Source organism: Eptatretus burgeri, chromosome 1, assembly GCF_056783735.1.
Source record: "Eptatretus burgeri isolate ZD-2024b chromosome 1, Ebu_testis_v1, whole genome shotgun sequence".
In the NCBI taxonomy this organism is placed as follows: Eukaryota; Metazoa; Chordata; class Myxini; order Myxiniformes; family Myxinidae; genus Eptatretus; species Eptatretus burgeri.
In genome coordinates, this window is record NC_140961.1 from 73,103,259 (window position 1) to 73,126,856 (window position 23,598).

The window sequence follows — 23,598 nt, forward strand, 5'->3', positions numbered from 1 at the left end:
TGCTATATATCGTTTTTGGCCCTATCTCTCAATGGTGAAGAATCACCTTAAAAAATTCAAGTAGTCGGATCCGGATCCGGATCAAATAAATTAAAATTCAAAGTATCATTGCATTGGTGGTGAGCAAAACGTCGTCGTAACGTAACCCAATTGCTTATTGAGCCACTTAAGATGGTTAGCAATTTGAGGTATGGAAACTGGTTAAAAATAGTCCTTCTCTGGGCCATTGTCCTTGTTTTAACCTCTAGCAATATGTTGTAAACTCAAACTATATATGGAACCAATGACCTGCTCCCTGAAATAAGCATTGATACCATCATGCTCCTTGGTAGGGGACACTGGAAGGAGGAAGCTGGTTGGTGTTCATGGACGTCCAGACAATGGAGCTGCAGCAGGTGCGAGTAACTGAACTAAAAGGCAAGGGAGTGGGTCTCATCGCGGCACAGACTTTCCAGCCAAGTGATGTCGTCTTCGCAGAACAGGCTTTTGCAGCCGTGCCCTTCAGCAGGTTGGTTCGTGAAAGCAAGTGATTATCAGGCACATGTTGCTTTCAAGTTAGTAATTTCATGGATATTGGCTATATTGCTGGAAATATCCCCGCTCGTTAACCGTTCGTGGAACAAACGAACAGTAAGTTTGGTGTTACAACCTCTTGGGAGAAGGATGGAAGGTGCAGCAGGTGCAGCATCGTGTGATGTACACGATATCAAATTTGAATTTCAGATTCTTTTAATTTAAGATATTTTATTAACTTTTTCAAATTGAAGTAGATTTAAAACATGACAGTAGTCTTGCTATGTTGTTTGAATGTTGAAGTGTAATGCCTCTCTCTCACATGTCTTTTTTTTTTCTTGTCTGTTGAACCTCCTGAGAGTGCAATCTGCCATTTGAGTAATTTACTGAGTTACTGCAATACAGGTAACAATTTCTGCAATTCATCCAAAGTCATACAATTTTAAAAGTAACTTTTACAAACCAGCATGGATTATAAATACTTCGTTCAAATGCAATAAGTCATCGTTTAGAGGATTTGGCTCTACTTCAAACCTCTGTACAGAGAAATATAGAAGTTAAAACACACATAACTGGCCTGTAGTTGAGACTTGAGATTAGTTGTGTATTGGAATGGCATTAGCTATCTTCTGGGGCGCTGGAGCAGGGGTTCGGGGGGAGGGGGATTTTCCCCTCCCTTTCACCAGGAGGGGAAGGGGAGCAGAAAGTGCTTTATTACGCAGACGCCCGAAAACGTCTGACATTGCTGAACTGACGGAGAGAGAGTAAGAGGCTTCTAAAATGCATCATATCCTTTGACTGCCAATAATTTTGCCCTTGCAAGTCTTTTGGAGCCTTTAGAAAGCAGACTTTGAAATTTCCTCAAAAGGATTCACTGATTCCAATTTGGCTTGAATATAATGAATATGGGACTTCCAATATGACATATGAATGCGAACGTGGCCTTTTGTGCATGCACTGTGTGTTTGTGTGTTTTCAGTGACTGTTCTGCTCGCTGGGCACTTTTAACCTGCTGTTCCGAGCACAAAATTTGTCATTCAAATCATCTTTTAAACATACTTTTCAGTGTTTAGACAAAAGAGTGGCAAATTCAAAATGTTAACCATAGTTATTCTGTTCCTGAATGCAAATCGGACTCGCAGAACTGTAAGACTCCAGTACGAGAAATATCTGTGGATGAGAGGTGTCGAGTTCTTACCATTTCCTGTTTGTACAAGCGAGCGGCGGCAGTGGATATGACTGACTGACTGACACACACACACACACACACACACACACACACACACACACACACACACACACACACACACACACACACACACACCTCCATTACAACAACAGATGCAAAAATCTGGTATAATTTCTGTTGTGGCCTTGGAACCAAAGAACAACAAAAAAGCATTTATGATGGCCCTCACAGCCCATTCAAATCCCATTCCCACCCCTCTCCCTCTACCCAAACATGATTATTCAATATATATATATATATATATATATATATATATATATATATATTGTTGCGAATTCGCGCCCGCCGGCGTGCGAGCGGCCACGTAACTCGAATTGCGGCACGTCGCCCACCGGACGGACAATTCCGTCGTGACCCTCTCGGACTAACGCTGGGAACTAGTCACGGGTGGGCCTTTCGGCCTCACCACGATCGTGCCAATCGCCCCCCCCGCGTGGGATAGGGTTGTTCGCCAAATTCGACCTACCTAAGTACCCACACGGAGGGTAGACCGGGCGATCGCACCTCGCCGCAGGTCGACTTCGGACACGGGCCACTTTAAGCGACCCGTTCCATACTATCGGGATAACAGAGCGGTGTTATCGTCAACCTCGACAGTTCCGATTAATTCTCAGGCGTATTTAGCCCACGACCAACCCTTTACGTGAAGTAAGATGGAGATTCAATTAAAGAAAAGATGAAGCGAAACGGGAAAAACAGTTCAACATAAGGCACATTTATTCCGCAGCAAACGGAAAGCACACATATACAATTACAACAATTATGCACCAAAAGCAAATGTAAAAGAAACACAACAATTATGCACCAAAAGCAATTGCAACAAAAGAAACACAATGCAGATCTACTACCGACTACGCGAGCACACGGCAACACTTACACAGTTCTACTTTACAGACGGCGCCGACAACACATATACTCAAAATCAAAAGAAAAAGGGGCCACCCTCTACGACAAGGGGGCAGACGGACCTGGGGCCGAGACCGCGTGGAGCCTACCCGTCTTGTGATGAGCCGCAAAAAGGCGGCGGTGCCCCGACTCCGCGCTCCTCCGCGGGTTTCGTTGGCACTGCTTGGAATGGGGTGGGAACGGGGCCCCCTTTTCGCACTATCTCAGCGCGGAGGAAAACAGGGGGGTTGTTGATGCTCTGGGGAAAGAGGACAGCCGGCCTGCTTGGGTCCCGCGGCGAGCGACTCCACTGCGACCTCGACCGCGTTCCCGGCTTCCCCTCTCTGCAGCTCCCCGACAGGCTCCGAACCCCGACAGACTCCAACTCTCCTCCAGACCCGTCTTGGTTGCTGCTGCCACACTTCGCCGCCCCCCACACCTCACCAACTCGCCCGAGCCCGAAACAGAAACTCCCACTGAATTCGCCCCACGCTCGGCGCTTTATAGTGGTGTGGGAGATCCCATATGCAAATTTCCGGATCAGGATGAACTCGGGGGTAGAGCCACGCTCGCCCATTGGACAGAGGAAAAGTGGGCGTGAACCTCCCCTGATCCTCGAATTTGCATATATCGATTCTACTCCGACGCGCCTGGAGGCGGGGCCAAATCGCCCTGCGCTTAATGATTGGACGGATCGGAAGTGGGCGTGATCATTCCTGATCCGACTTCCCCTCGGAAAGGCCGCTCTTTGTACGAGGCCAGGACAGCCTGACACTCGGCGTTCACAAGTGGTGTGGGAATGGCGGCAGAAGGAGGAGAGGTGAAGGTGGTGGAGGGTTTATTGTGGCGGTGATGGCCATGGCGACGCTTGGAATGGTAGTGATGCGATGGTTGCGAGAGCGAGTTGTGATGGTAAAGGTCGTGGCTGTTGGCGTTGTTGTTGTTGTGAAGCGGCGTTGCGGTTGGTGGTTGTTGTGTGACGGCGGTTGAGATGTGGTTGGTTCAAAATAAAGATAGAACAGAAAAACGGCTATCTTAAAGGGTCGCAGCCCGAATGAATGACATTTATTCCCTCTAAACAACGGGTTTGGGGCTAACTACACATGTACTTACAGAGATATCTCACCTACGGGACCTGAATGGTGGTTTGCGAATTTCCTCAACCACAACAATATATATATATATATATATATATATATATATATATATATATATATATATATATATATATATATATATATATATACATATATATACAAGATGCACGAATGTGTCTGAACAGGGTAAACATCGTAAACACAGCACAAGTAATGCTGAATGATACCTCATGTGAGAGCTCTTGTGTCCGTACCGTGTATGCGGAGGTTTACAAATACCGATGTTCACGCAATTTCGAGTCTTGCATTTTCATTGCGCACAATGGTGGTATATAGGCTCAGAGTCAATGGTTCACACACCTACCATTAGTACAAAAACAATATAACCACAAATTATCCCATCAATTCCATCCAATGAATAATTTCCTTTTTGTCGATTTACTTCACTGAGAAACCTTAGCAGTCTTAACAGTTCGTGACTATTATGCAGACTTGGAGTTGGGAGGGGGATTGAGAACTTCAAAAAGAAAGGGGTGAGTGGAAGACAAAGAGTTGGAGTGGGGGGGGGTGTAGGGTGCAGAGAAGGGACAAAGTTGGCAAAGGTGGGTTGAGGCTTTGAGCGGGGGTTGAAGACTTGAAGAAGAAAGGGGGAGGAGATGACAGATAGTGAAGGTGAGGAAGGGGAGCAGAGAAGGGACAGAGAGCTGGGATAGGGGGTTTGAGGACTTGGAGTGGAGAGGGGACTTGGAGACTTTGGGTTGAGGACTTGTGACCTGAAGAAGAAAGGTGTTGAGAACTTGAAGAAGAAAGGTGTTGAGAACTTGAAGAAGAAAGGGGTTGAGAACCTGAAGAAGAAAGGGGTTGAGGACTTGAGGAAGAGAATGGTTGAGGACTTGAGGAAGAGAAGGGTTGAGGATTTGAGGAAGAGAAGGGTTTAGGACTTGAAGAAGCGAAGGGTCGAGAACTTGAAGAAGGAAAGGGTTGAGGACTTGAGGAAGAGAACGGTTGAGGACTTGAGGAAGAATGGGGTTGAGGACCTGAAGAAGCAAAGGGTCGAGGACTTGAGGAAGAGAAGGGTCGAGGACTCGAGGAAGAGAAGGGTTGAGGTCTTGAGGAAGAAAGGGGTTGATGACATAAAGTAACATTTTACATTACATGGATTTTCCATGGGTCCTTGCTATTATGCTGTCAATAGTCCTGTCAGTTAGTGTCAAAATATTTACAGACTGGACAAAAGCACCAAACTTGGCGAGAAGGTAGATTAGAGTCCAGAGATTAATTTTTAAAAAGGAGACAGTGAGGATCGATTCTCTGTTCAGTACCAAACGGGCCTAAACCTGGCCCAGATCGATGGACGTGACACCGGAGTATCGGTGTGGAGGAACGCACGAATTTGACGACCCGCCCTAATTTTACGGTGCTCCTCGTGGAGGAACTATGGAACATTAACAATGGCGGCAGTAAGTTGTGCTCTGAATTCATGTCATTCTTTCGCGTTAGAAAATCTATTTTCGGGGTAGAAAAGGGAATGGTCAGTCGCGTTATGACACCAAATATGATTTTACTAGTCCATACATCCGAATGGTGTAGCTGGAGTAGAGGCGTGTTGTTCGGTTGTAGTTGTGCAAAACAATGGCGATTTTTACGACGCCAGCCACCCACCGGAAAAATGATTTTCAATGATAGCCTGACATTACATGCAGATCTGTTTCCTCACCCACAGCAGAGTTCTTGCCCCCCTCCTCCCCCCCCAAAAAAAATGTGACCTTGCAATCTGACTACCTATGGCTGACTATTATTATTATTTATTTAATATAACATGAAGAAGGTTAATGTATTTTATGAATCCAAAAATATAGGTAGCTTTATGTTTTTATGAACATTTTCATGTATGATGATGATACATGTAGATCTGTTGCCTCACAGCAGAGTCCCCCCCCCCCCCAACAAAAAAATTGAAAATGTGACCTTGCAGTCTGACTACCCTGCCCTATTATTGGCTGGCTTTATTGGAATGAAGGCATGGGTGGTTTTGAGGCCTGTACCAGTGTTGTATTATTGCCAGCTCTCATACTGAGCAACAATACCTGTACTAAGTCTTGAGGGATATTCCTTCTTTTAAATTTCTAAAATGATTATGGATAACAGGATGAAAATAACATCTCAATGATGTGATAAGACAATGAATGTTGTGATGATCAATGATAATTATTGACTCTTGACAACTGAGCTTAGTGGGTCCCACCACCAACCAACTCGCCATCATAGCATACTTAGACAGACCACGTCATCAGGCACTCAGCATCTATCTTCATCATTATTTATATCTGATTCTGATGACTGGTTGATTTCTGAGATTTTTTTTCGAGCCTATCAAATCTTGTGCTCTTTTCATTCATATGAATGTCATTCAATTCTTTTGTGTGGTTCTTTTTTTGTCATTCTCATCAAACTGACATATAAGGGCTTTGTTTGCAATTACAATGTGCTAAGTCTTCTTTTTTGTTGAATCAAATGTTTTTGTTAACCGAGGGATAACTATTAAACTGATTACTATCTGTTGAGTCCCCCAAGAGGCCATAAAAAGCTGGAAATGTCACAGTTTTAGTGTATTGAAAAACGAAGACAATATTTACCATACAGTATATCTGGAGTGAAAAAAAGTCAGTATCTCTGGAACCAGACTCGCTTGGACCAAAATTTAAAGTGTTCCTTTCTCAGAATGACATACTCCTTCCACAAATCATGGTTTCTTTACCTGCTGACCATATTTGATTTTGTCCAATCTACCAACCTTAGGGGAAAAGTTCACATAGATCACTATATCTTCAGGTTCGAGGTACGGGAAAATATAAAATGCTTTCAATATACTACGAGAAGCTAGTTCCTCCCAAGTGTTTTGTGTATTTTAACAGCCGACCCTTTCGTTTCAGCAGAGGCCGGAGCATGCGGTGGCAGCTACCTTCGATTGGTCGCTTTGCCTGATTTGCCAGATAGACACACTGGAAGCTGTTAAATACCCCCTGGATGCTATATCTAACGTTCAGGAAACTAACATACATCCGTACCAGCGTTTTGGTAACATTATTATACAAATTAATTAGTTTCTGATCCTGTTAATATGCTGTTCGGAATGTTTTCTTATGTGCATTTCTCTTGCGTGCACATTGGAATTTAAAGCTCCGTGCGCAAAATTTTTACTTTTTCAAAAAACACGTGTTATATCCTAACGTTATTAGATTTATTTAGTATATTATAATACTGTCGATTGAAAAGCAAAATGTTTACACCATCCTAGCTAAGTGGTCTCATCAATTATGGAGAGATTTTTGAGCAAAATCGACTTATATTGTAAATTGGTGTAATGTGACCTTTTGACCTTGAAATTTGATCTTCAAGGTCAAGGTCGGACGTGTCTCCTTTTCTCAAAATGTTTACTTTGGTGCCCTCTATCTACATGCCAAATGTGGTGCTTTTGTCCAGTCTGTCACTGTTTGGCCATTTTTTTTTTTACCCGAACTGACCGGACTACAAAGGACATTCCTTTCAAACCCCTTAAATATTCCACTCTATTGAGAACCATTTCTCTTGTACGAGTCTGATGTAACCAGGTTATCTCCTAGTTCAATTATCATTCTTATTCCTCCTGATACAAATATGGCCTCTGAAACATCACTCGTATTACCCTCAATCACCAGCAAAGGCAGTGATGCCACACACTACAAATTTATTTCGAGAATTTGCATTTGCCCCACCTTTGAAACCCTCATGGGAGGGGTTTGGGGGAGGTGTGTGTGGGAAACGAAGTAGCTACAACTTTTGTGTCATGACCCTTAGTCACCAGGGCAAGCTTGGTTAAGATCGGATAAGGAATGACCGACTGCATCAACTACAGACACCAATTTGCATATTTTAGTATGGTGTGTGTGTGCAGGTCATAACTTTTGAGCTTTTGTCATCAAATTCTGAACAAAACTCTATTATGAGAATACGGATAAGACGAATTAATAGATCTTACACTTTTTTTTTTTTTTTAGTTCTCGTCAAGTTTAGTTTGAGCTCAAAGTGGATGTGGACAGGCTTTGCATTTTGAAACACTTTCTAGGTTATTCCTTGTGATTGGATTAGAGTGAAAAGTTATTTTGGACCATCGGGAGGACAGCACAATATTCCCTTAAAGAAAGTCAATTTTCATTCTGGGAGCATGCCAAGACCTCAGCTCACGACACGTCAAAATAACACAAAGCAACCTAACAACTACCCTCTCTTTTGCCACAGCATTGCTACAAGGACCTGCAACAGTTGCTTCCGCAGGGGCTGGAGGCTGATACCGTGTCACCAATGTAACCTTGCCTGGTACTGCAATCGAACATGTCTGCGAGAGGCACGAACTGTTCATGGGTCTGAGTGTAAAGATCTACTTCGGATGCAGCATGTAAATGACACCGTGAGGTACAAAGACAAAACAACCGATTTGCATCTCATTTCAAGATGCATGATCTCAATAAATGATAAGTGAAGTCATACATGCAGTATATTGACAAAGGTATTATTATTTCTTATGCAGCCTGCAGCTGCTGGTTGTATCATTGCTCGGAGCACAGATGTGCCACTGATGCAGTGCCGCTGCCCCAATAAGCTAGTACACATTTAACTGACCTCAGAAACATGACAGGCTGAGTCAACCCACCTGGTGTTATTCAACAGAACAAGGGCTCAAACTCAAGACCCAAAGATATGAAGCCAGCCACCTTACCCATTAGGCTGACACCAGGCTTGCCAAAGGTATTGGTATTGGGACGATACTACTGAAGTTGAAACAACCCCTTCTGATCTACTAGGGCATATTATTCCCATAATGTAAAGCAGTAAAATTTTTGTTGTGACATTTCGGACAATTATGCACCACAATGCAATACACCAAAGGAAGACCTTATGTCTTGCAGCAAGGCATTGCACCTTTCCCTACTGCCATATTTTTTGGAAATTGAAAATCGGAAATGGCAAGTCCTGAGCTCCATTAAAGTCAACAGACCAAAATCCTCTTCTGAACTTGTACTTTTTAAAATGAAGCATTGTGGCAATATTACACCTGATATCTTTCAAAAGTTGGTACAAAGTATTCATGTTTGTTCCAAATGGCTTTTACTGCTAAACTTACAAACAAATTCCACATGAGAAATAATAAGAATGACAACACTGGTCACAACCTGCGATGCACAAAAAAAAAAAAACCATGGCAGTGTATAACCTCACCAGAGGCCTTCGGGCTGAATGTGTTCGGCCCACCAGAAAACCAAGATGGTCGCCATATTATTTTGTTTGGATAACACGGTGGGTGTGGAGTCAAATGACAAATGTGGGTAGGGTCTGGCAGCTGTCTAACCAATGAGTGCACATTTCAAAAACTGACCCCCGACAACAACAGCAATGAGGAGCTCTTGTAGACCTGGGCCAAGTCGCCAGTAAAACCAATTCCTACACTGCCGGACCCCGCTATTCACGGATTCGCGATTTACGGATCCCGCATATTCACAGTTTGTAAAATGGCGGAAAAAAAAACTTCCATGAGCCATGCACATAACAGTTCTAAAACACATTTCCACCAGCCACGCATGGAGCAGCTGGACGTATGCAAAAGCATGTCTTCCACAAACAACTCACATAACACAATTCTAAAACATATCCTCCACCAGCCATGCTGTAAGCGAGCTTACAGAATGGTGAAGCATGTTTCACCATTCACAATATAAATTCAGTTGCGTGGCATATCCCACCATTTGTGCTATAAAGATGCTCAACCACATCTACCAGCTGCGGCACAAGACGTCATCACCCACGAGGTACACAATTAAAAAGCTTCACCGCATCTACCACCAGCTGTGTGAAACATTATCATGCATGAGTCACACAATTAAAATGATGCACCACATCTATTACTATCTGCTGAAGATGTTAACCATAGCCACCCACCCTGCGAGTTACAAAATTAAAAAGCTTCACGTCATCTACCACCTGCTGCATAAAACATTAGCATCTGCCAACACGCCCCCACAAACAATGGGCAGACTACTCACCCCTTTCTCGGAATGTATTCCCCGCGAATAAGTGGTAAAGCACACACAGACAGACACAGAGACAGAGACAGACACAGAGACAGAGAAGAGGAAGTGGTGCAAGAAGAACAATAAGTTATTATACGCTTTGGTGTGTACTGTGCCATGCCGGTGTGTTTGTGTTTCACTTCTACTTTATCTCTCAAATATACACAAATATGAACGACACCACATCAATCCACCGAATAACCTTGGGTTTTGTGGCAATGTCAATATTTCCTTTGTTATATAACATAACTCTTGAATGTTGTATTAATGGAATATTTAGGGTGCAAATAAATTGGCATGAAATCAACAAAATGGCTTTCTTTTGCCTGGCCATATCATATCTACCGAACAACATTTCCTTTGGCACAAAAACATGTTTAAAAATAGAATAAACAGAACTACAAAAATTGTACTAAATTTTCATTATTATCCTAACCCCAACCCTCTTGTCCTTCTCCTACTTCCACCCTCCCTCCCTCACCTTCTATGGTAAATAAATGAGAGTTGATCAGTAAATCCATGGCCTGAAATGGAATAGCAGTGACAAGGAAGAAAAAAAAAAACTGTATTGTTACGTTTATGTTGGTGGGTGTGGGAGGGGGGAATTCAATTGAAATCGGGCCTTAGACCATTTCATATTGGCATTAAGGACATAGCATTAAAACCTGTAATATTTGGATGTTCAGTGCGAAGTCGTACTTTGGACCGTCACTTGGGGGGATAGCGTCGTCCAACTTAGTAAGTAGACAGGTCTCGAGTGTGTCATCCCATGTTCTTCCTCATTTGTAACCAGTTCGGCCCCAGGCTGGGGTGGGGCATGGCGGTTTCCACGAGAGTGCAGGAGCCTGTGTGGGAAGAAGGATTTTAAGATGGAGGCCTATAATTGGCATGCATACTTTCCTATATGCCTGCTTGATGGTGGATAGTGCCAAACACATCAGGCAGCAAATGGTTAGGCACATGCATGTGCGGGGACTGCCAGCAGCAATGATCAGCAAGCACGCCCACGATGGCTGTGATTGACTTCCAACGGGCATGTGGAGTGGCGCCGATTGGCCACGATGATCGGACGAGCCGGCCCCACCCTAAGGGGCTTGTGCTTTTCCAGGCCGCTTTTCCTGCTCGCTCCGCACCCGCTGGATCTTCTTGCTGGTCTGCCTCTTCTCTGGACTTTGGTTCTCGTCCTCCCCCGCCTGACATGAGTGCCCTGCAGCTCCAGTCCTGACCTGCCCATCTTCGCCTCTGTTGCCTGGCGGCCTAATTTCCTCAAAACCTGGCCTGGTTGTGTGAATGACGTTTTTGTTTGTGGTGCCATCGCAGGATTAGTTCTTTCTTGTAATTATTAATTGTTTACCTGCATGGTCTGTTCATCCTGAAGTTTGTTCTGTATTTGTTGTCTTGTCCAGTGAATTATTTAAATTCTTCGAAGAGATGTGGCCACCTCACTCATTCATCCTGCCAAGCTAAATGGTTCAGTTTTATTGAATTGCCCTGGGTGGGGGAGGAATAAAATATGAATTACAGTTACTCATTCCCAGGGTGCACTTCCTGTTCCCGTGTGCACTGGAAGGTAGGTTGTTGCTACAACGGTCACCCACGAAGCAATATACTTCGGCCTTTGCAGATTCACGCTAGACTGCGGTTAAGCGCTTGTGTGGTGGGGCCAAAAACACGACAGTATGCAGGTCTTGTTCAACAATTTGAACCTTACAATGGAACAATCATTTTTACGAAACATATTTTACACGGTCTGAATACTGATCAACTCTTTACATGCCCCCTTGTATTCCCCGCAGGCTGGCAGCTCAAGTACTGAAACGTGTAGCTCGAGATAGCGTGGCAATCACAGATGGAGATCTGGTGACAATTGACAGACTGCAGACACATTCCGAGAGGCTGAGTCAAGACCTGCAGGCAATCATGAAGACTGACTTGTCAGCCTTTCTTAATTTCTGCCCCAAAGCAGCAGAAAATTTTGATGGGAACTTCATTGAGCATGTTCTGTGTGTGGTAAGGCCGACGCTGGAAAAGATTCTGTAATCTGATCAATTTGAGGGGGGTGACCAATTTACATATTGTGATAAAATAAGTTGCAAGAAACGGTTCGAAAAGGCAAATACAGCAAGCAGATATATCCGAAGGATGAAGAAGGTTGCTAAACTGAGTATGCATTAAACTGAATAAAATGTGAGAGAAGTGTTCCGGGTATGAAAAGACAACGAACGTGGAATTCCAAACCTCTTAATCAAAAGTTTTGTGATGCCAGATGGTAACTTGATGATACTGCACAGGGAAGATGTCATCATTGTGAAACAGATAAGACAACATCGTTGTTGAGCGAGTGAATTGTGGCTTGTTATGTGTTTAGATTCACGAATACAGCCTTCTGTTGCATGATCAAAGTGGTACGAACCCAGTGGGCATGGGCCTCTTCCTCCTTGCGAGCCTGCTCAACCACTCATGCGCTCCCAACTGCTACCTTGTGTTCAACAATGGCAAGTGAGTGGTTCATGTGGACACAGCAAACAAAAAGTATGCAAGTTGTTTCAATGGGGACTTTCCTACAGCCGTACATTTTATCTGGTGAAGCAGCCTCTTTCAATCCACTGAATGATGGTCTTTACTTATGTTGAGGAATGGTTACAAACTGACTACACAGTTGGTAAGAGTGATTAGCAAAGGGATTCGAACACACACCAAACAGGGGAGAAAGAAACCACTCTTTCACCACTCAACCCAATAACTCCAATGTATGCTTATCCCAATGAACTTAACATCACACATATATATACACATTGGCGAACCTCATGATTGGTGCACATGTATGCTAATACAAAATTCAGTTACCTTCCCTTTAAACCATCAACATTTTGCTCGTGACTATTGGCTAAAGACATTTTCATTATGGAAAAGTTGTAAACATGTGCTAGACAAATATAATCAATAGTTTATCCAACATGACACTGCACATTGGTCTTTGTAAGAGAGGTTCCTGGCATTTGACTCAAAATATATGAGTTAGGTGGGATAATACTGAGGTAGCACACTTACCTTTGACCTGTATTCTTGGTCTTCAGTCAAGCCTGAATTTGATCCTCAGCCTGAATATAAATTGTCAGATTGGGAAGGGTTTTCTAAACCAGACTTGGTCATGTAATGTTTAGAGCTCTGAGTCTGAGAGGTCAGTGGTTCAAACCTCAACCGAGTCATACCAACGACTTTAAAAATGGTACTTGCTGCTTCCTTGCTTGATGTTTAGCATTTAAAAGGATAAGAGCATGGACAATCCCCAACGGTTGGAAATCACGAGGAGGAGGAAATTCCTCCTTAGGAAATGTCCCACTGAGTGTGGTGAGAAAGGCAACATCTTATTGTGGCGTCGCTGGTACCCAGAGTGCCCTGATAAGTGACGGAACTTCCCCCAAGTTCAGTAGCTGTGTTTGTCTCATCTAACAGTCCTGTGTTGTCTCCACTGAGCTCTATTATACTGACTGGAAAGCGAGTCGAGCATGTGGGATGAAGTCACTGGATGCCATTTTCAAGCTCACATAAAACCTGCAATGCACACGGGACACACATTTTGGACGGAATATTTCTTTGACTGTTGTGTTAGAATTCGTTTGTCAATAAAATGCCAGTTTGTGCGTCGATAAACTGCACAAACAGACAATTCCATGGATGTTTAAGACGTTCCATCTGTAAATCCTTATTTTAGTTTTATTTATTTTGAAAATAGAGTGGAATATAAGGTTTTAAACAATCGAACTTAGATGCTACTTTGCCTTGCCCGTGGCGTGCGTTGGTTGGTGTGACCATAGAACACTCATACAGATCTTTGTAAACATCCCAAATTGTCATTTATAACGTTTCCTAAAGCTTTTCTGTCAGAAGTGATCATCAATAATTATAGTGCGTTTATATTAAGTGTGATCCACAAAAAAAAATCTGCTTAAATATTTAATTACAGGAAATTTTACTTGGTTATACAGTACAGTGCCTATAGAAAGTCTACGCCCCCTTTCAAAGTTTTCACCTTAAGTTGCCTTATAACCTGGAATTAAATTACATTAAACCAGACTTTTACTACCTTTATTTACACATCGTAACCCACAACTTCCAAGTGAAAAACAAATTCTACAAATTTCAGATAATTAATTTAAAAAAAATTAAATATCTTGGTTGGATAAGTGTCCACCCCTCCGAGTTAATACTCGGTGGAAGCACCTTTGATAGCATTTACAGCTGTGAGTCTTTTGGGACAGGTCTCTACCAACTTTGCACACCTTGGTTTTGCAATATTTGCCCATTCTTCTGTACAAAACTGTTCAAGCTCTGTGAAGTTGTGTGGGGAGCATTGATGGACAGCCAATTTCAAGTCATGCCTCAGATTTTCATGTGGATTCAGGTAGGGGCTCCGACTGGGCCACTCACAGACATTTATCTTTTGGCTCCTCAGCCACTCCAGTGTAGCTTTGGCTGTGTGCTTCAGGTCGGTGTCATGTTACAAGGTGAACTTCAGTCCCAATTTCAGCTTTCTTGCTGAGGGCAGCAGGTTTTCCTCTTGGATTTTTCTGTATTTTGTTCCATCCATTTTCACTTCTATCCTGACAAGTTCCCTAATCCCTGCTGATGAGAAACATCCCCATAACATGATGCTGCCACCACCATGCTTCACAGTAGGGATGGTGTTCTTTTGGTGATGTGATGTGTTGGGTTTGTGCCAAATGTAATGGTTTGCATTTAGGCCTAAAATTTCCATCTTGGTTTCATCAAACCACAAAACCTTTTGCCACATGGCTTCAAAATCTCCAGTGGTTTTTTGCATACCTCAAATGGGACTCAAGGCTGGCTTTTTTAGGAATGGCTTCCTAATAACCACCCTACTGTGCAGGCCAGACTTGTGGAGTGCTTGGGATATTGTTGTCACATGCACACAGTGACCAGTCTTTGCAATAAAGGCACGTAGCTCTTCCAAAGTTGCCATTGGACTCTTGGTGGCCTCTCTGATCAGTCTCCTCCTTGCTTGGTTATCCAATTTGCAGGGACAGCCTGATGGAGGCAGGGTCTTGGTGGTACCATATGCCTTCCACTTCTCAATGATTGTCTGACTGTGCTCCAAGGGATATTGAAGGCCATTGAAATATTTTTATTCCCATCCCCTGATCTGTGCCTTCCCACAACTTCATCCAGGAGGTCTTTTGAAAGCTCCTTCATGCTCATGGTTGAGTCTTTGCTGTGAAATGCACTACCCAGCAGAAGAAACCGACAGGAACAGCTGAATATATTCCGAAATAATCAGAATCACTTCAACTTAACACAGGTGGAGGCCAATTAACTTGGTGTGTGATATTGAAGGTGATTGGCTGCACCTCAGCTAATTTACAATTGCATTTATATAAAGGGGGGGGGGTGGGCACAAATCCAACCAAGATATTCTATTTTTTTATTTTTAATTAATTATCTGAAATTTGTAGAATTTGTTTTTCACTTCGAAGTTGTGGGTTATTATGTGTAAATAAAGGTGGAAAAAGTCTCATTTAATGCAATTAAATTCCAGGTTATTAGGTAACAAAAGGAGAAATTTTTGAAAGGGGGTGTGGACTTTCTATTGGCAATTTATCAAACTAAAAGCGAGATGTTTGTCTGTTTGTTGCCATTTTCTCAGAGATGGCCAAATGGAACTTTGTCAAACCTTCAGAGGTTCATCAGTGAGTGTTTGGGAGTGGTTTAAGCAAAAATAAATTTGAATATTTTGAAAAATCTTGCAACTTTAAAAATCGCTCTGTAGTGCCTGAGCCTTTGTTGCAATGTGAAAGGTAATATTAAATGATCCCAACCCCATTCCTTAGTAGGTGTATGGAAGTGTTTTCGGCCCCCACAAAAAATGAAAAAAAACAAGCTCAAATGAGCTAAGATCCTCGTCCTCTTAATGATGACGTCATAAAACGAATATGACGTCATTGTGATGTATCAGGTTTGCGATAAATTATTTATGCTAATGCCCCGCTTGATTCCCGCAAACACAATTCAAAAAGCTTGCCTAGTTTCGGAGATAATGGTATAGGCGATTTCCATTAGCGGCGATATTATGACGTCAACTTTTTTTCTAGGAAGAATTTCCAAAATCGGAGATGGTTATTGCCTGCGTGTGGGCTTTCTGCATATACATGGCAAGTTTCACGAAGATCCGATGAAAACTCTGGGTTGTGAAACAAAAAATGTCAAAAATAGGAATGACGTCATAAAAATTGATATGACGTCATTGTGATGTATCAGGTTTGTGATAAATTATCTGTGCTAATGCCCGGCTTGATTCCCGCAAACGGAATTCAAAAAGCTTGCCCAGTTTCGGAGTTAATTTTTTAGGCGATTTCCATTAGCGGAGATATTTTGACGTCATAACTTTTTTTCTAAGAGGAATTTTCAAAATCGGAGATGGTTACTGTCTGCGCAGGGTATTTTTTACGTATATATGCCAAGTTTCAGGAAGTTTCGATGAAAACTGGAGGCTGTGAATCAAAAAAGTCCACAAGAAGAAGATGAAGAACAACAAAGTGAGTGAGATTTAGAGATCCTCCACGAGGATCTAAAAATTGATTTCTTCAAAATGCCAAAAGAGGATGAGAATAGCACCGGGCAATGCCGGGAACCCTCCTAGTGCATCATGTACGAGAGGAAATAGATGGTATGTACATGGGGATAGTCAGATGATGTCCTCTTTTATACACTGGTCAGTTTTTTCTTATTAATATAAATTTATGCCCTCTCTATTTAATTATAATTCCAGGCTTCCCTTAAAAAAAATTTAACTTTAAATTGCAGCAACAACATCGACCGCCATGAAAAATTATATTAATTAACCAGCTTGAAGTTGAAGATTGGACTGTTTGAGAGATAATATTAACTGAGGGAATCTCTGACAAAGAACAAACATCTACATATTAAAGAAAAGGCAGTATTTGGATTTGAAACTCAAATGTTCTGGTCTGTTTCTTTTACAAATACGGTACCAAAGAACAAATGCAAGGATTAATGAAAGATTTGAGAGAAATACAAAATGACCCCAATTATAATTATATGCACCCACTTTATGCATAAATGGCCATAAAGTGGACTTAATTCACTCCAGTGTCAGTTGTAATCAGCCCACAAAGGGTGGATTTAATTAACCAGAACAAAATCCCATGCAAAACGAACCGAAAACAATGTTTTCGCGATATGCACCGTGTGTGTGTGTGTGTGTGTGTGTGTGTGTGTGTGTGTGTGTGTGTGTGTGTGTGTGTGTGTGTGTGTGTGTGTGTACGTACGTTCCTTTTACGAGTTTCAAAATGACTGTGCGATGGCTTCATGGTTGTGTGCACATGAATGGGCCAATCCTCTATCCAGTCAGTATAACAGAGATCAGTGTGTGTGTGTGTGTGTGTGTGTGTGTGTGTGTGTGTGTGTGTGTGTGTGTGTGTGTGTGTGTGTGTGTGACAGTTCCACGACGAGCCAAACTTGGATCCTGTTTAAAAAGTCTTATTTATACCACCTCCACCCCTTTCAGGGAGGTTGTAGGAGTGGGACAGATGCATGAGAGGGATGAAGGTGTATTGGTGTTCACACCGCACATCCCGACTTCGAGACATCCCGACTGTGACATTCCTTATTTCTACATTCTTCCATTGGGCCATCATGCCTGAAAACAAAATGATGGAACGATCTGTTTTCCAACATTAACTTAAAACCTAAGTTCTAACATTAACACGAATACTTTTTTCTTTACTCCAGATTTACAATTTGCATTTAACCCCGACAATTGACATCATAAAGTAATATCTGTTCATCGGTTCTTAAGCGAGTTGTGGGAAGACCCCTGGGCACACAAGAAGTGAATGACAGCGTTTGCATTTAGCAAAATGGTGTGTGGAATCTGGCCAGGGTAACGGAGAGTCGTGCATGTCCCAGTAGTCCAGTCATTGAGGGGAGTTACTTCCGCAGGAGCAGATGTCATCTAAAAATGGTGGAATCTGCTCCTGAAATAGTGCCTGACTTGAAGCTGTTGCTAATGGTTACAAGTACAGAGCCAGGGGTGCCCTCAACCAGGGGAACAAAACTGGCTTCTCCTTCATCTCCAGCACATCCCACAGTCATAGCTACTTCATTCGAGGTCTTTTGCATTAAAAGGTCTGGGAAAGGGGTGATACCCCCGATACACTCAATGATCTCCATATGAACAAGAATGTCACGTGAGCCACATTCTATTGGCTAAGACTGAATAACTGACTTAAAATATCTAATGTACTGAGACTTCAACTACAGTATCGATTTCTGCTCATGGGTTATCTCATGTATGCTACTTGTAAGGAAAATCATCATAAAAATAGAGTACATTTTAATGACATGCCTTTTCAATAAAATATGAATGAAATATTTTCATTGTTTATAAAAATGAACATTTTTGTCTCCAGCTATGAAGCAAACAACACCATGTACCACACACCAGCACGGTGAGTAGGTGAAATTGCCTTTTTACTGCTTTACACAATATTTTGCAAATTGACTGCCAACTTTTGCTGGCAGTCAAATGCCCTGAATCATGGAGAAAAAAATTCCATGAAAAAAATGGGAGAATATTGTAATCGGCTCTGGCCATCCATCTATCCCTCCATCACGCTATCTCCTCCTACATGGATGTGCAGAAATTCACCAAATTTGGGAGTTATAATCACCATAGAGCAAGAAGGTCGAAGAGCAGTATCATTCAAGAAGGTTCAGTATCAAGAAGGTAGAATCATTCGATATCAAGAAGGTCACGTGACTTGGGGTCACGGGGGTCAAAAAAGAAAATAATTTCAACTCAAAATTTGATATTGGGTCATTTTCATTCCTGGTGGAACTTTTTGCCATTTTTTAACTTTGCTTTAGGAAAGAAGCTTGTGGATTTGCGATGGCACACCACTGACTTCACTCTAGTATCAGTTGTAATCATATCTTTTTTGTGTTGTAATCATCTCTTCTTTCGTCTGAGTTGAGCTGAAGTGAGCTTTGTGCCCATATCATACTTGCGCACTTTTAGTGATTTTCAATATCGCATACAATGGTACAACACAAATTTGATCATGACTATGACATCGATTTATGTTCACCGAACTGTCAGCAGATCGGTTGTTGTGTTATCTGGAACACCGACACACTATGTTTACAGTACGTAATGTTTTCCATGAGAATACTCGTTGTGGCAGAATCTGGTACACCCAGCACTATGAGTATATTCATAGTCGGCAGTCAATGTGTTAAATTGAAAAGTGAGAGGGTGTTTTCAAATCAATCACCGATTCTTAAGCTGACTGATGATGTTCCCAATAATCAATGGTTTGGTTTTTTAACATAAAGTCATGAACAACTGCAATGTATTTGACGAACGCGTGCCTACGTCAGTTGTTGGCGGAAGTTGCAGATTGGTGGGATGTGTGGCCCACTTGGTTGTTTGTGTTTTGCTTAGTTGCTCTGTTTACTATTCGAACATTTAACAAATACAAGCTTTTGAGAAAAGCTGTTTGCCATGCGATCTATTGATTCCTGGTACGTGACAACAATATTTTCAGATTATTCTCATTATCTTACTGCCCCGAAAGATTGCTGTGGATAAAACATGAAATCTGTCATCAAATATATATATATATATATTCAATGGAAATGGCAACCTGCGTGTGCAGGTTGGAAGTGCGTGCTCTCTTCCCCATCAAGGAAAACGATGAGTTGACCATTTCATATGTTTGTTTCTTGTTTTCTGGAGAAGAACGAAAGACTTTTCTCAAGGAGCATTTTTCCATCGACTGTAGTTGCCTCTGCTGTACAAATAATTTTGCAGGAGATCCATTCTCAGTGACAAAGGTTTGAGACTTTATTCTGTTCAACTCAGGTAAACCAAACATTGTTAAAATAGAGTTTATTTTATGATTTCAATTTCTACACTTATCCTCAGGAATAATAGTATTTGGCAAGATAAGATATCTGTGAAAATGGAGTCCCTAGCGAAAACCATCACCCATGGTCCCTGCATGTTAAGGAAGATCATATCCCATTGCTAAAATGGTATACAATGTGCCAAAAAGCAGAAATATTGAAACTACTTTGCACTTGGATGCTACCTTTCCAAAATCGCATTAACTGATGGAAAATATGAATTCGAGCCAATTTTGAAAAGAACATTCATTCTCAAAGTTGTTGGCAGGTGACTGGGCCACAGCTTGAAGAGGTGATCGTTTTCTCCATTTCTGCTCTGAAGACTATACATGGCATGTTACTGCAGGAACTCTGGGAGCAGGTATGTAGAGATTGTTATGCTGATGTCTTCAAATTGTTTAAGCAAATGAGTTGCTGGTTCAACAAGCCAAGTTAAAAGCAAACAATCCAACAAGCCATGCAAGGATAAATTCCACTGCCAATGCTGCAGCTCTCCTCCACAGATGGACTGATAGGTTTTTGTCATGTTTCTGGTTTCATCATGTTTTGTACTCCAACAAGGAATAGCAAGAAGGAACTTAAGCCATTCCACCCATCGTGTCTGCGCTACACCAATATCAATGTTTTTTTTGTTTTGTTTGATGTCTCAACATTCGTAAACAGCTGAATGGAATTAGTTGAAAAGTGCTGGTTGCACCCAGCCACAAAGATTTTGGCCAATTAAAAAAAAAATTCAGAGCCCCCCTGGGTTTTAGGGTGGAGAGAGGGAGGGATACATAAATTCTCTACGTAAATGTTTATCGTGCAGCATCGCTCCTGGAACGAAGGGATAATAAGTCATTTTTAATTGGCTGCTCTTAGAGCACCCTTATTCTGGACATTTCCATCTGTCTGTCTGTCCGCAAAACTTTGGTCAAGCCTAGGGGCTAAACCACTCAACCGATTCCAATGAAATTTGGTAGGTAGGACCAATATTTCTGGGAATCGTGTGCTTTCGAATGTGGGACCCCGGGCCCTAGCAACGGCCCTTTAAAGTGGTCAAAAAATGGAACAAAAATCAAAAAGAAAAATCGAAGCTTAGAGTTCTGTGCGCAATCTATCTAGCTCCCTTCATGCCAATTTGCAGCCCTAACAAAAAATATTTGTAGGAGGAGAAAGGTTTTGGGCGAGTACATGTCGAACATTTCAGAAACGGTTAATTGTGAATATCTCTAAGAGAAAGAGTCTGATTTTGGTGAAACTTGGGTGAAATGTGTACAATGTGGTGAGCATGTACACAAAAATGAATGGTTGCTATGCACACCTCCATTGCTTAAGGCCCGGTCACACCTTGACGTTTTAGCCAACGTATGCCGATTTTTGAATTTTTTTTCTAAAACGCTGGCACACGTTGAATACGTTATGGGTAAGTTTTGATAACATTGAGAGCACGCTGACAAACACTACCATACGTCGTTGTACGTTGGCTTTAAACGTTGTACTTTTTGGTTGTCCTCAAATTTTTTCATGCTTGAAATTTCACGACGTATGCCGGCGTATGACTCACACGTTCCGCTACGCTGGCCACAAGTTGTATGCACGGTCTGCGATCGTTGACAGACGTCAACACATGCTACTTGTAAGTTAATCATAAGTTGAGACACGCCGAGGTAATGTTTAGCGTACCCGAAACTTATTTCTAACCTATGATTAACGTGTTGTTGGCACGTTACGCGATCGTTGCCACACATCAACAGACGTTACTTTTAAGTTACTCATAGGCTGAAAGACGTCGGTATAATGGATCGTCCTTGCGCCAGCGTCCACGGCCACGGCCAGGACACTTATTTGCAGTATTCTTCAAACTTTTCTTCGGCATGACGAGGATGTTCACACTTCGATGTCTAGCTTGGCTATGATTCCAATTGTCCATCGGCAGCGTCTATTTAAAATAGTCGAGTTTGAGCGTTTTAACACGTTCAGAAGAAACGCTTCAAATTTCCAAACCCCAGCGTCAAAAAACAAAGGCGAGTGACAGCAATTTAAATCGTTCATTGCAAACAATGAAAATAGCTGAGTGGTACCGTTTAAAAGTCGTTGAGTGTAAAAAAAATCCAATTGTTGAGCGCAAGCGTCTACTTTCAATAGTGGAGATGCAGCCATTTAAATCGTTGAGTTTATCATTTAAATCGTTAAATCGTTAAACGCAAGGAGGATCCATCATAACCCACACCCTCCCCCTCACACTCACCTACTACTGCCAACATGAACAAACTACGACTAATACTGATACTGATACTGATACTGTTACTGCTGACATGGACTTCTTCTTCTTCTTCTTTCGGCTGCTCCCATTCGGGGTCGCCACAGCGGATCATCCGTATGATCCGCATAGTGATTTGGCACATGTTTTACGCCGGATGCCCTTCCTGACGCAACCCTGGTCGCCTCTGACAACACAGGGATATGGTACACCTATTTTAACCGGGGTATACACCGGCCCAGTATACTGGTACTCAATTCGCCGACCTCGGAAGGATGACAGGCTGAGTCAACCCCCTGGTGTATTAATTCAGTGGCTCAACGGGGCTTGAACTCAGGACCTTTTGGATCCCAAGCCGCTGCCCAAACCACTGCGCCAACACCAGGCTTACTGCTGGTGATTCGCATGTTGCTGGTGAACTGCTGACATGGACATCGACTCAAAAAGGACTCGAAAACACTGTTGGGTTCCCCTTTTATGAGCAGCATTTTTATATACCAATTCCCAAAACTGCTGGGAACACATCTTTATATGGCAGTTGTAAGCTAGAAACACGTTAATTAATTTTTTTGTCGACCGGAAGACGTCATTGGAATACGTCTACATACGTCGATGTGTGTTGGGACTACGTAAAGAATTGGTTCAAAGCACGTCAAACATAAGTTAGAAATAAGTTTCGCGTAAAAAAAGACATTACCGCGACGTGTTTCGACTTATGAGTAGCTTATAAGTACCCTTTGTGGACGTGTGTAAGCGTCCGCATATCGTGTGTAAAACTTATCCCCATCGCATGCGAACGTGTGTCATACGCCGAGTACGTCGTAAAATTTTGAACATGTTTAAAATTTCTTGACGTACTCTACTTACTACGACGTATGATAGCGTACTTTAGCGTTGTACTCACGTATACCAAACTTACTCATACCGTATTTGACGTGCCCCAACGTTTTAGACACATTTTTCTTAGGTCGGCATACGCTGGCAGGATCGCCAAGGTGTGACTGCGATGTTGACACTTCCATTTCTACGGCAGTTATGATTCGAATCGTTGTGCGTCAGCCTTTTAATAGGCTACGTCACAACATCGTCGGCGATGCGTGCAACACGCTATGCCTAAGTTACACTATCGTTGGGCATCGGTTGTGTAGGCCGACAACAGGTTGAGCATTCGTTGGTATAAGTTATCTATAACACAACGAAACGTTCTGTGTCCGTTACCAATGCATTATACATAAGACCAAGTCGCTATGAATATGTCCGAATCTTTAAAAAAAAACATCAAAAGTTCAATGTAAGCCAGCGTTTTACATACATTTTAATACGTTGCCATCGCTGGCTAAAACGTCAAGGTGTGACCGGGCCTTTAGGAACAGCTAAAATACTTTATCGTACATCGTACACTTATTGTGGACTGTATAAAAAAAACAATACCTCCGAAACTGGACCTCCGAGGGACCTGTTTTTTGTGCCCAAGGAGAATGTCTTACAGCATCATATAAAAAAATAAAATCTTTAGCGAATAGCTAAATGGAATTACCAGGGCTGCCATTTGTTGGAGTC

The 23,598-nt window shown here is 42.3% G+C and overlaps 1 protein-coding gene across 5 annotated transcripts in view; it reads left to right on the plus strand.

Annotated features, from left to right (window-relative positions):
* The first annotated feature begins 296 nt into the window (after nucleotides 1–296).
* LOC147034739 (histone-lysine N-methyltransferase Smyd1-like) overlaps nucleotides 297–23,598 on the plus strand; it is a 51,465-nt gene continuing 28,163 nt past the window's right edge. The window contains exons 1-7 of one of the 5 annotated variants that reach the window (XM_085888033.1): nucleotides 299–508; nucleotides 8,023–8,196; nucleotides 11,645–11,762; nucleotides 12,217–12,347; nucleotides 18,299–18,337; nucleotides 19,547–19,724; nucleotides 20,065–20,157. In XM_085888033.1, the coding sequence (XP_085744159.1) occupies nucleotides 366–508; nucleotides 8,023–8,196; nucleotides 11,645–11,762; nucleotides 12,217–12,347; nucleotides 18,299–18,337; nucleotides 19,547–19,724; nucleotides 20,065–20,157 (876 nt within the window). In that variant the 5' untranslated portion in view covers nucleotides 299–365. Of the gene's footprint in view, nucleotides 509–8,022; nucleotides 8,197–11,644; nucleotides 11,859–12,216; nucleotides 12,348–18,298; nucleotides 18,338–19,546; nucleotides 19,725–20,064; nucleotides 20,158–23,598 lie in introns of all 5 variants that reach the window. The other 4 variants (XM_085888028.1, XM_085888040.1, XM_085888058.1 and 1 more) reach the window with 4 other exon arrangements.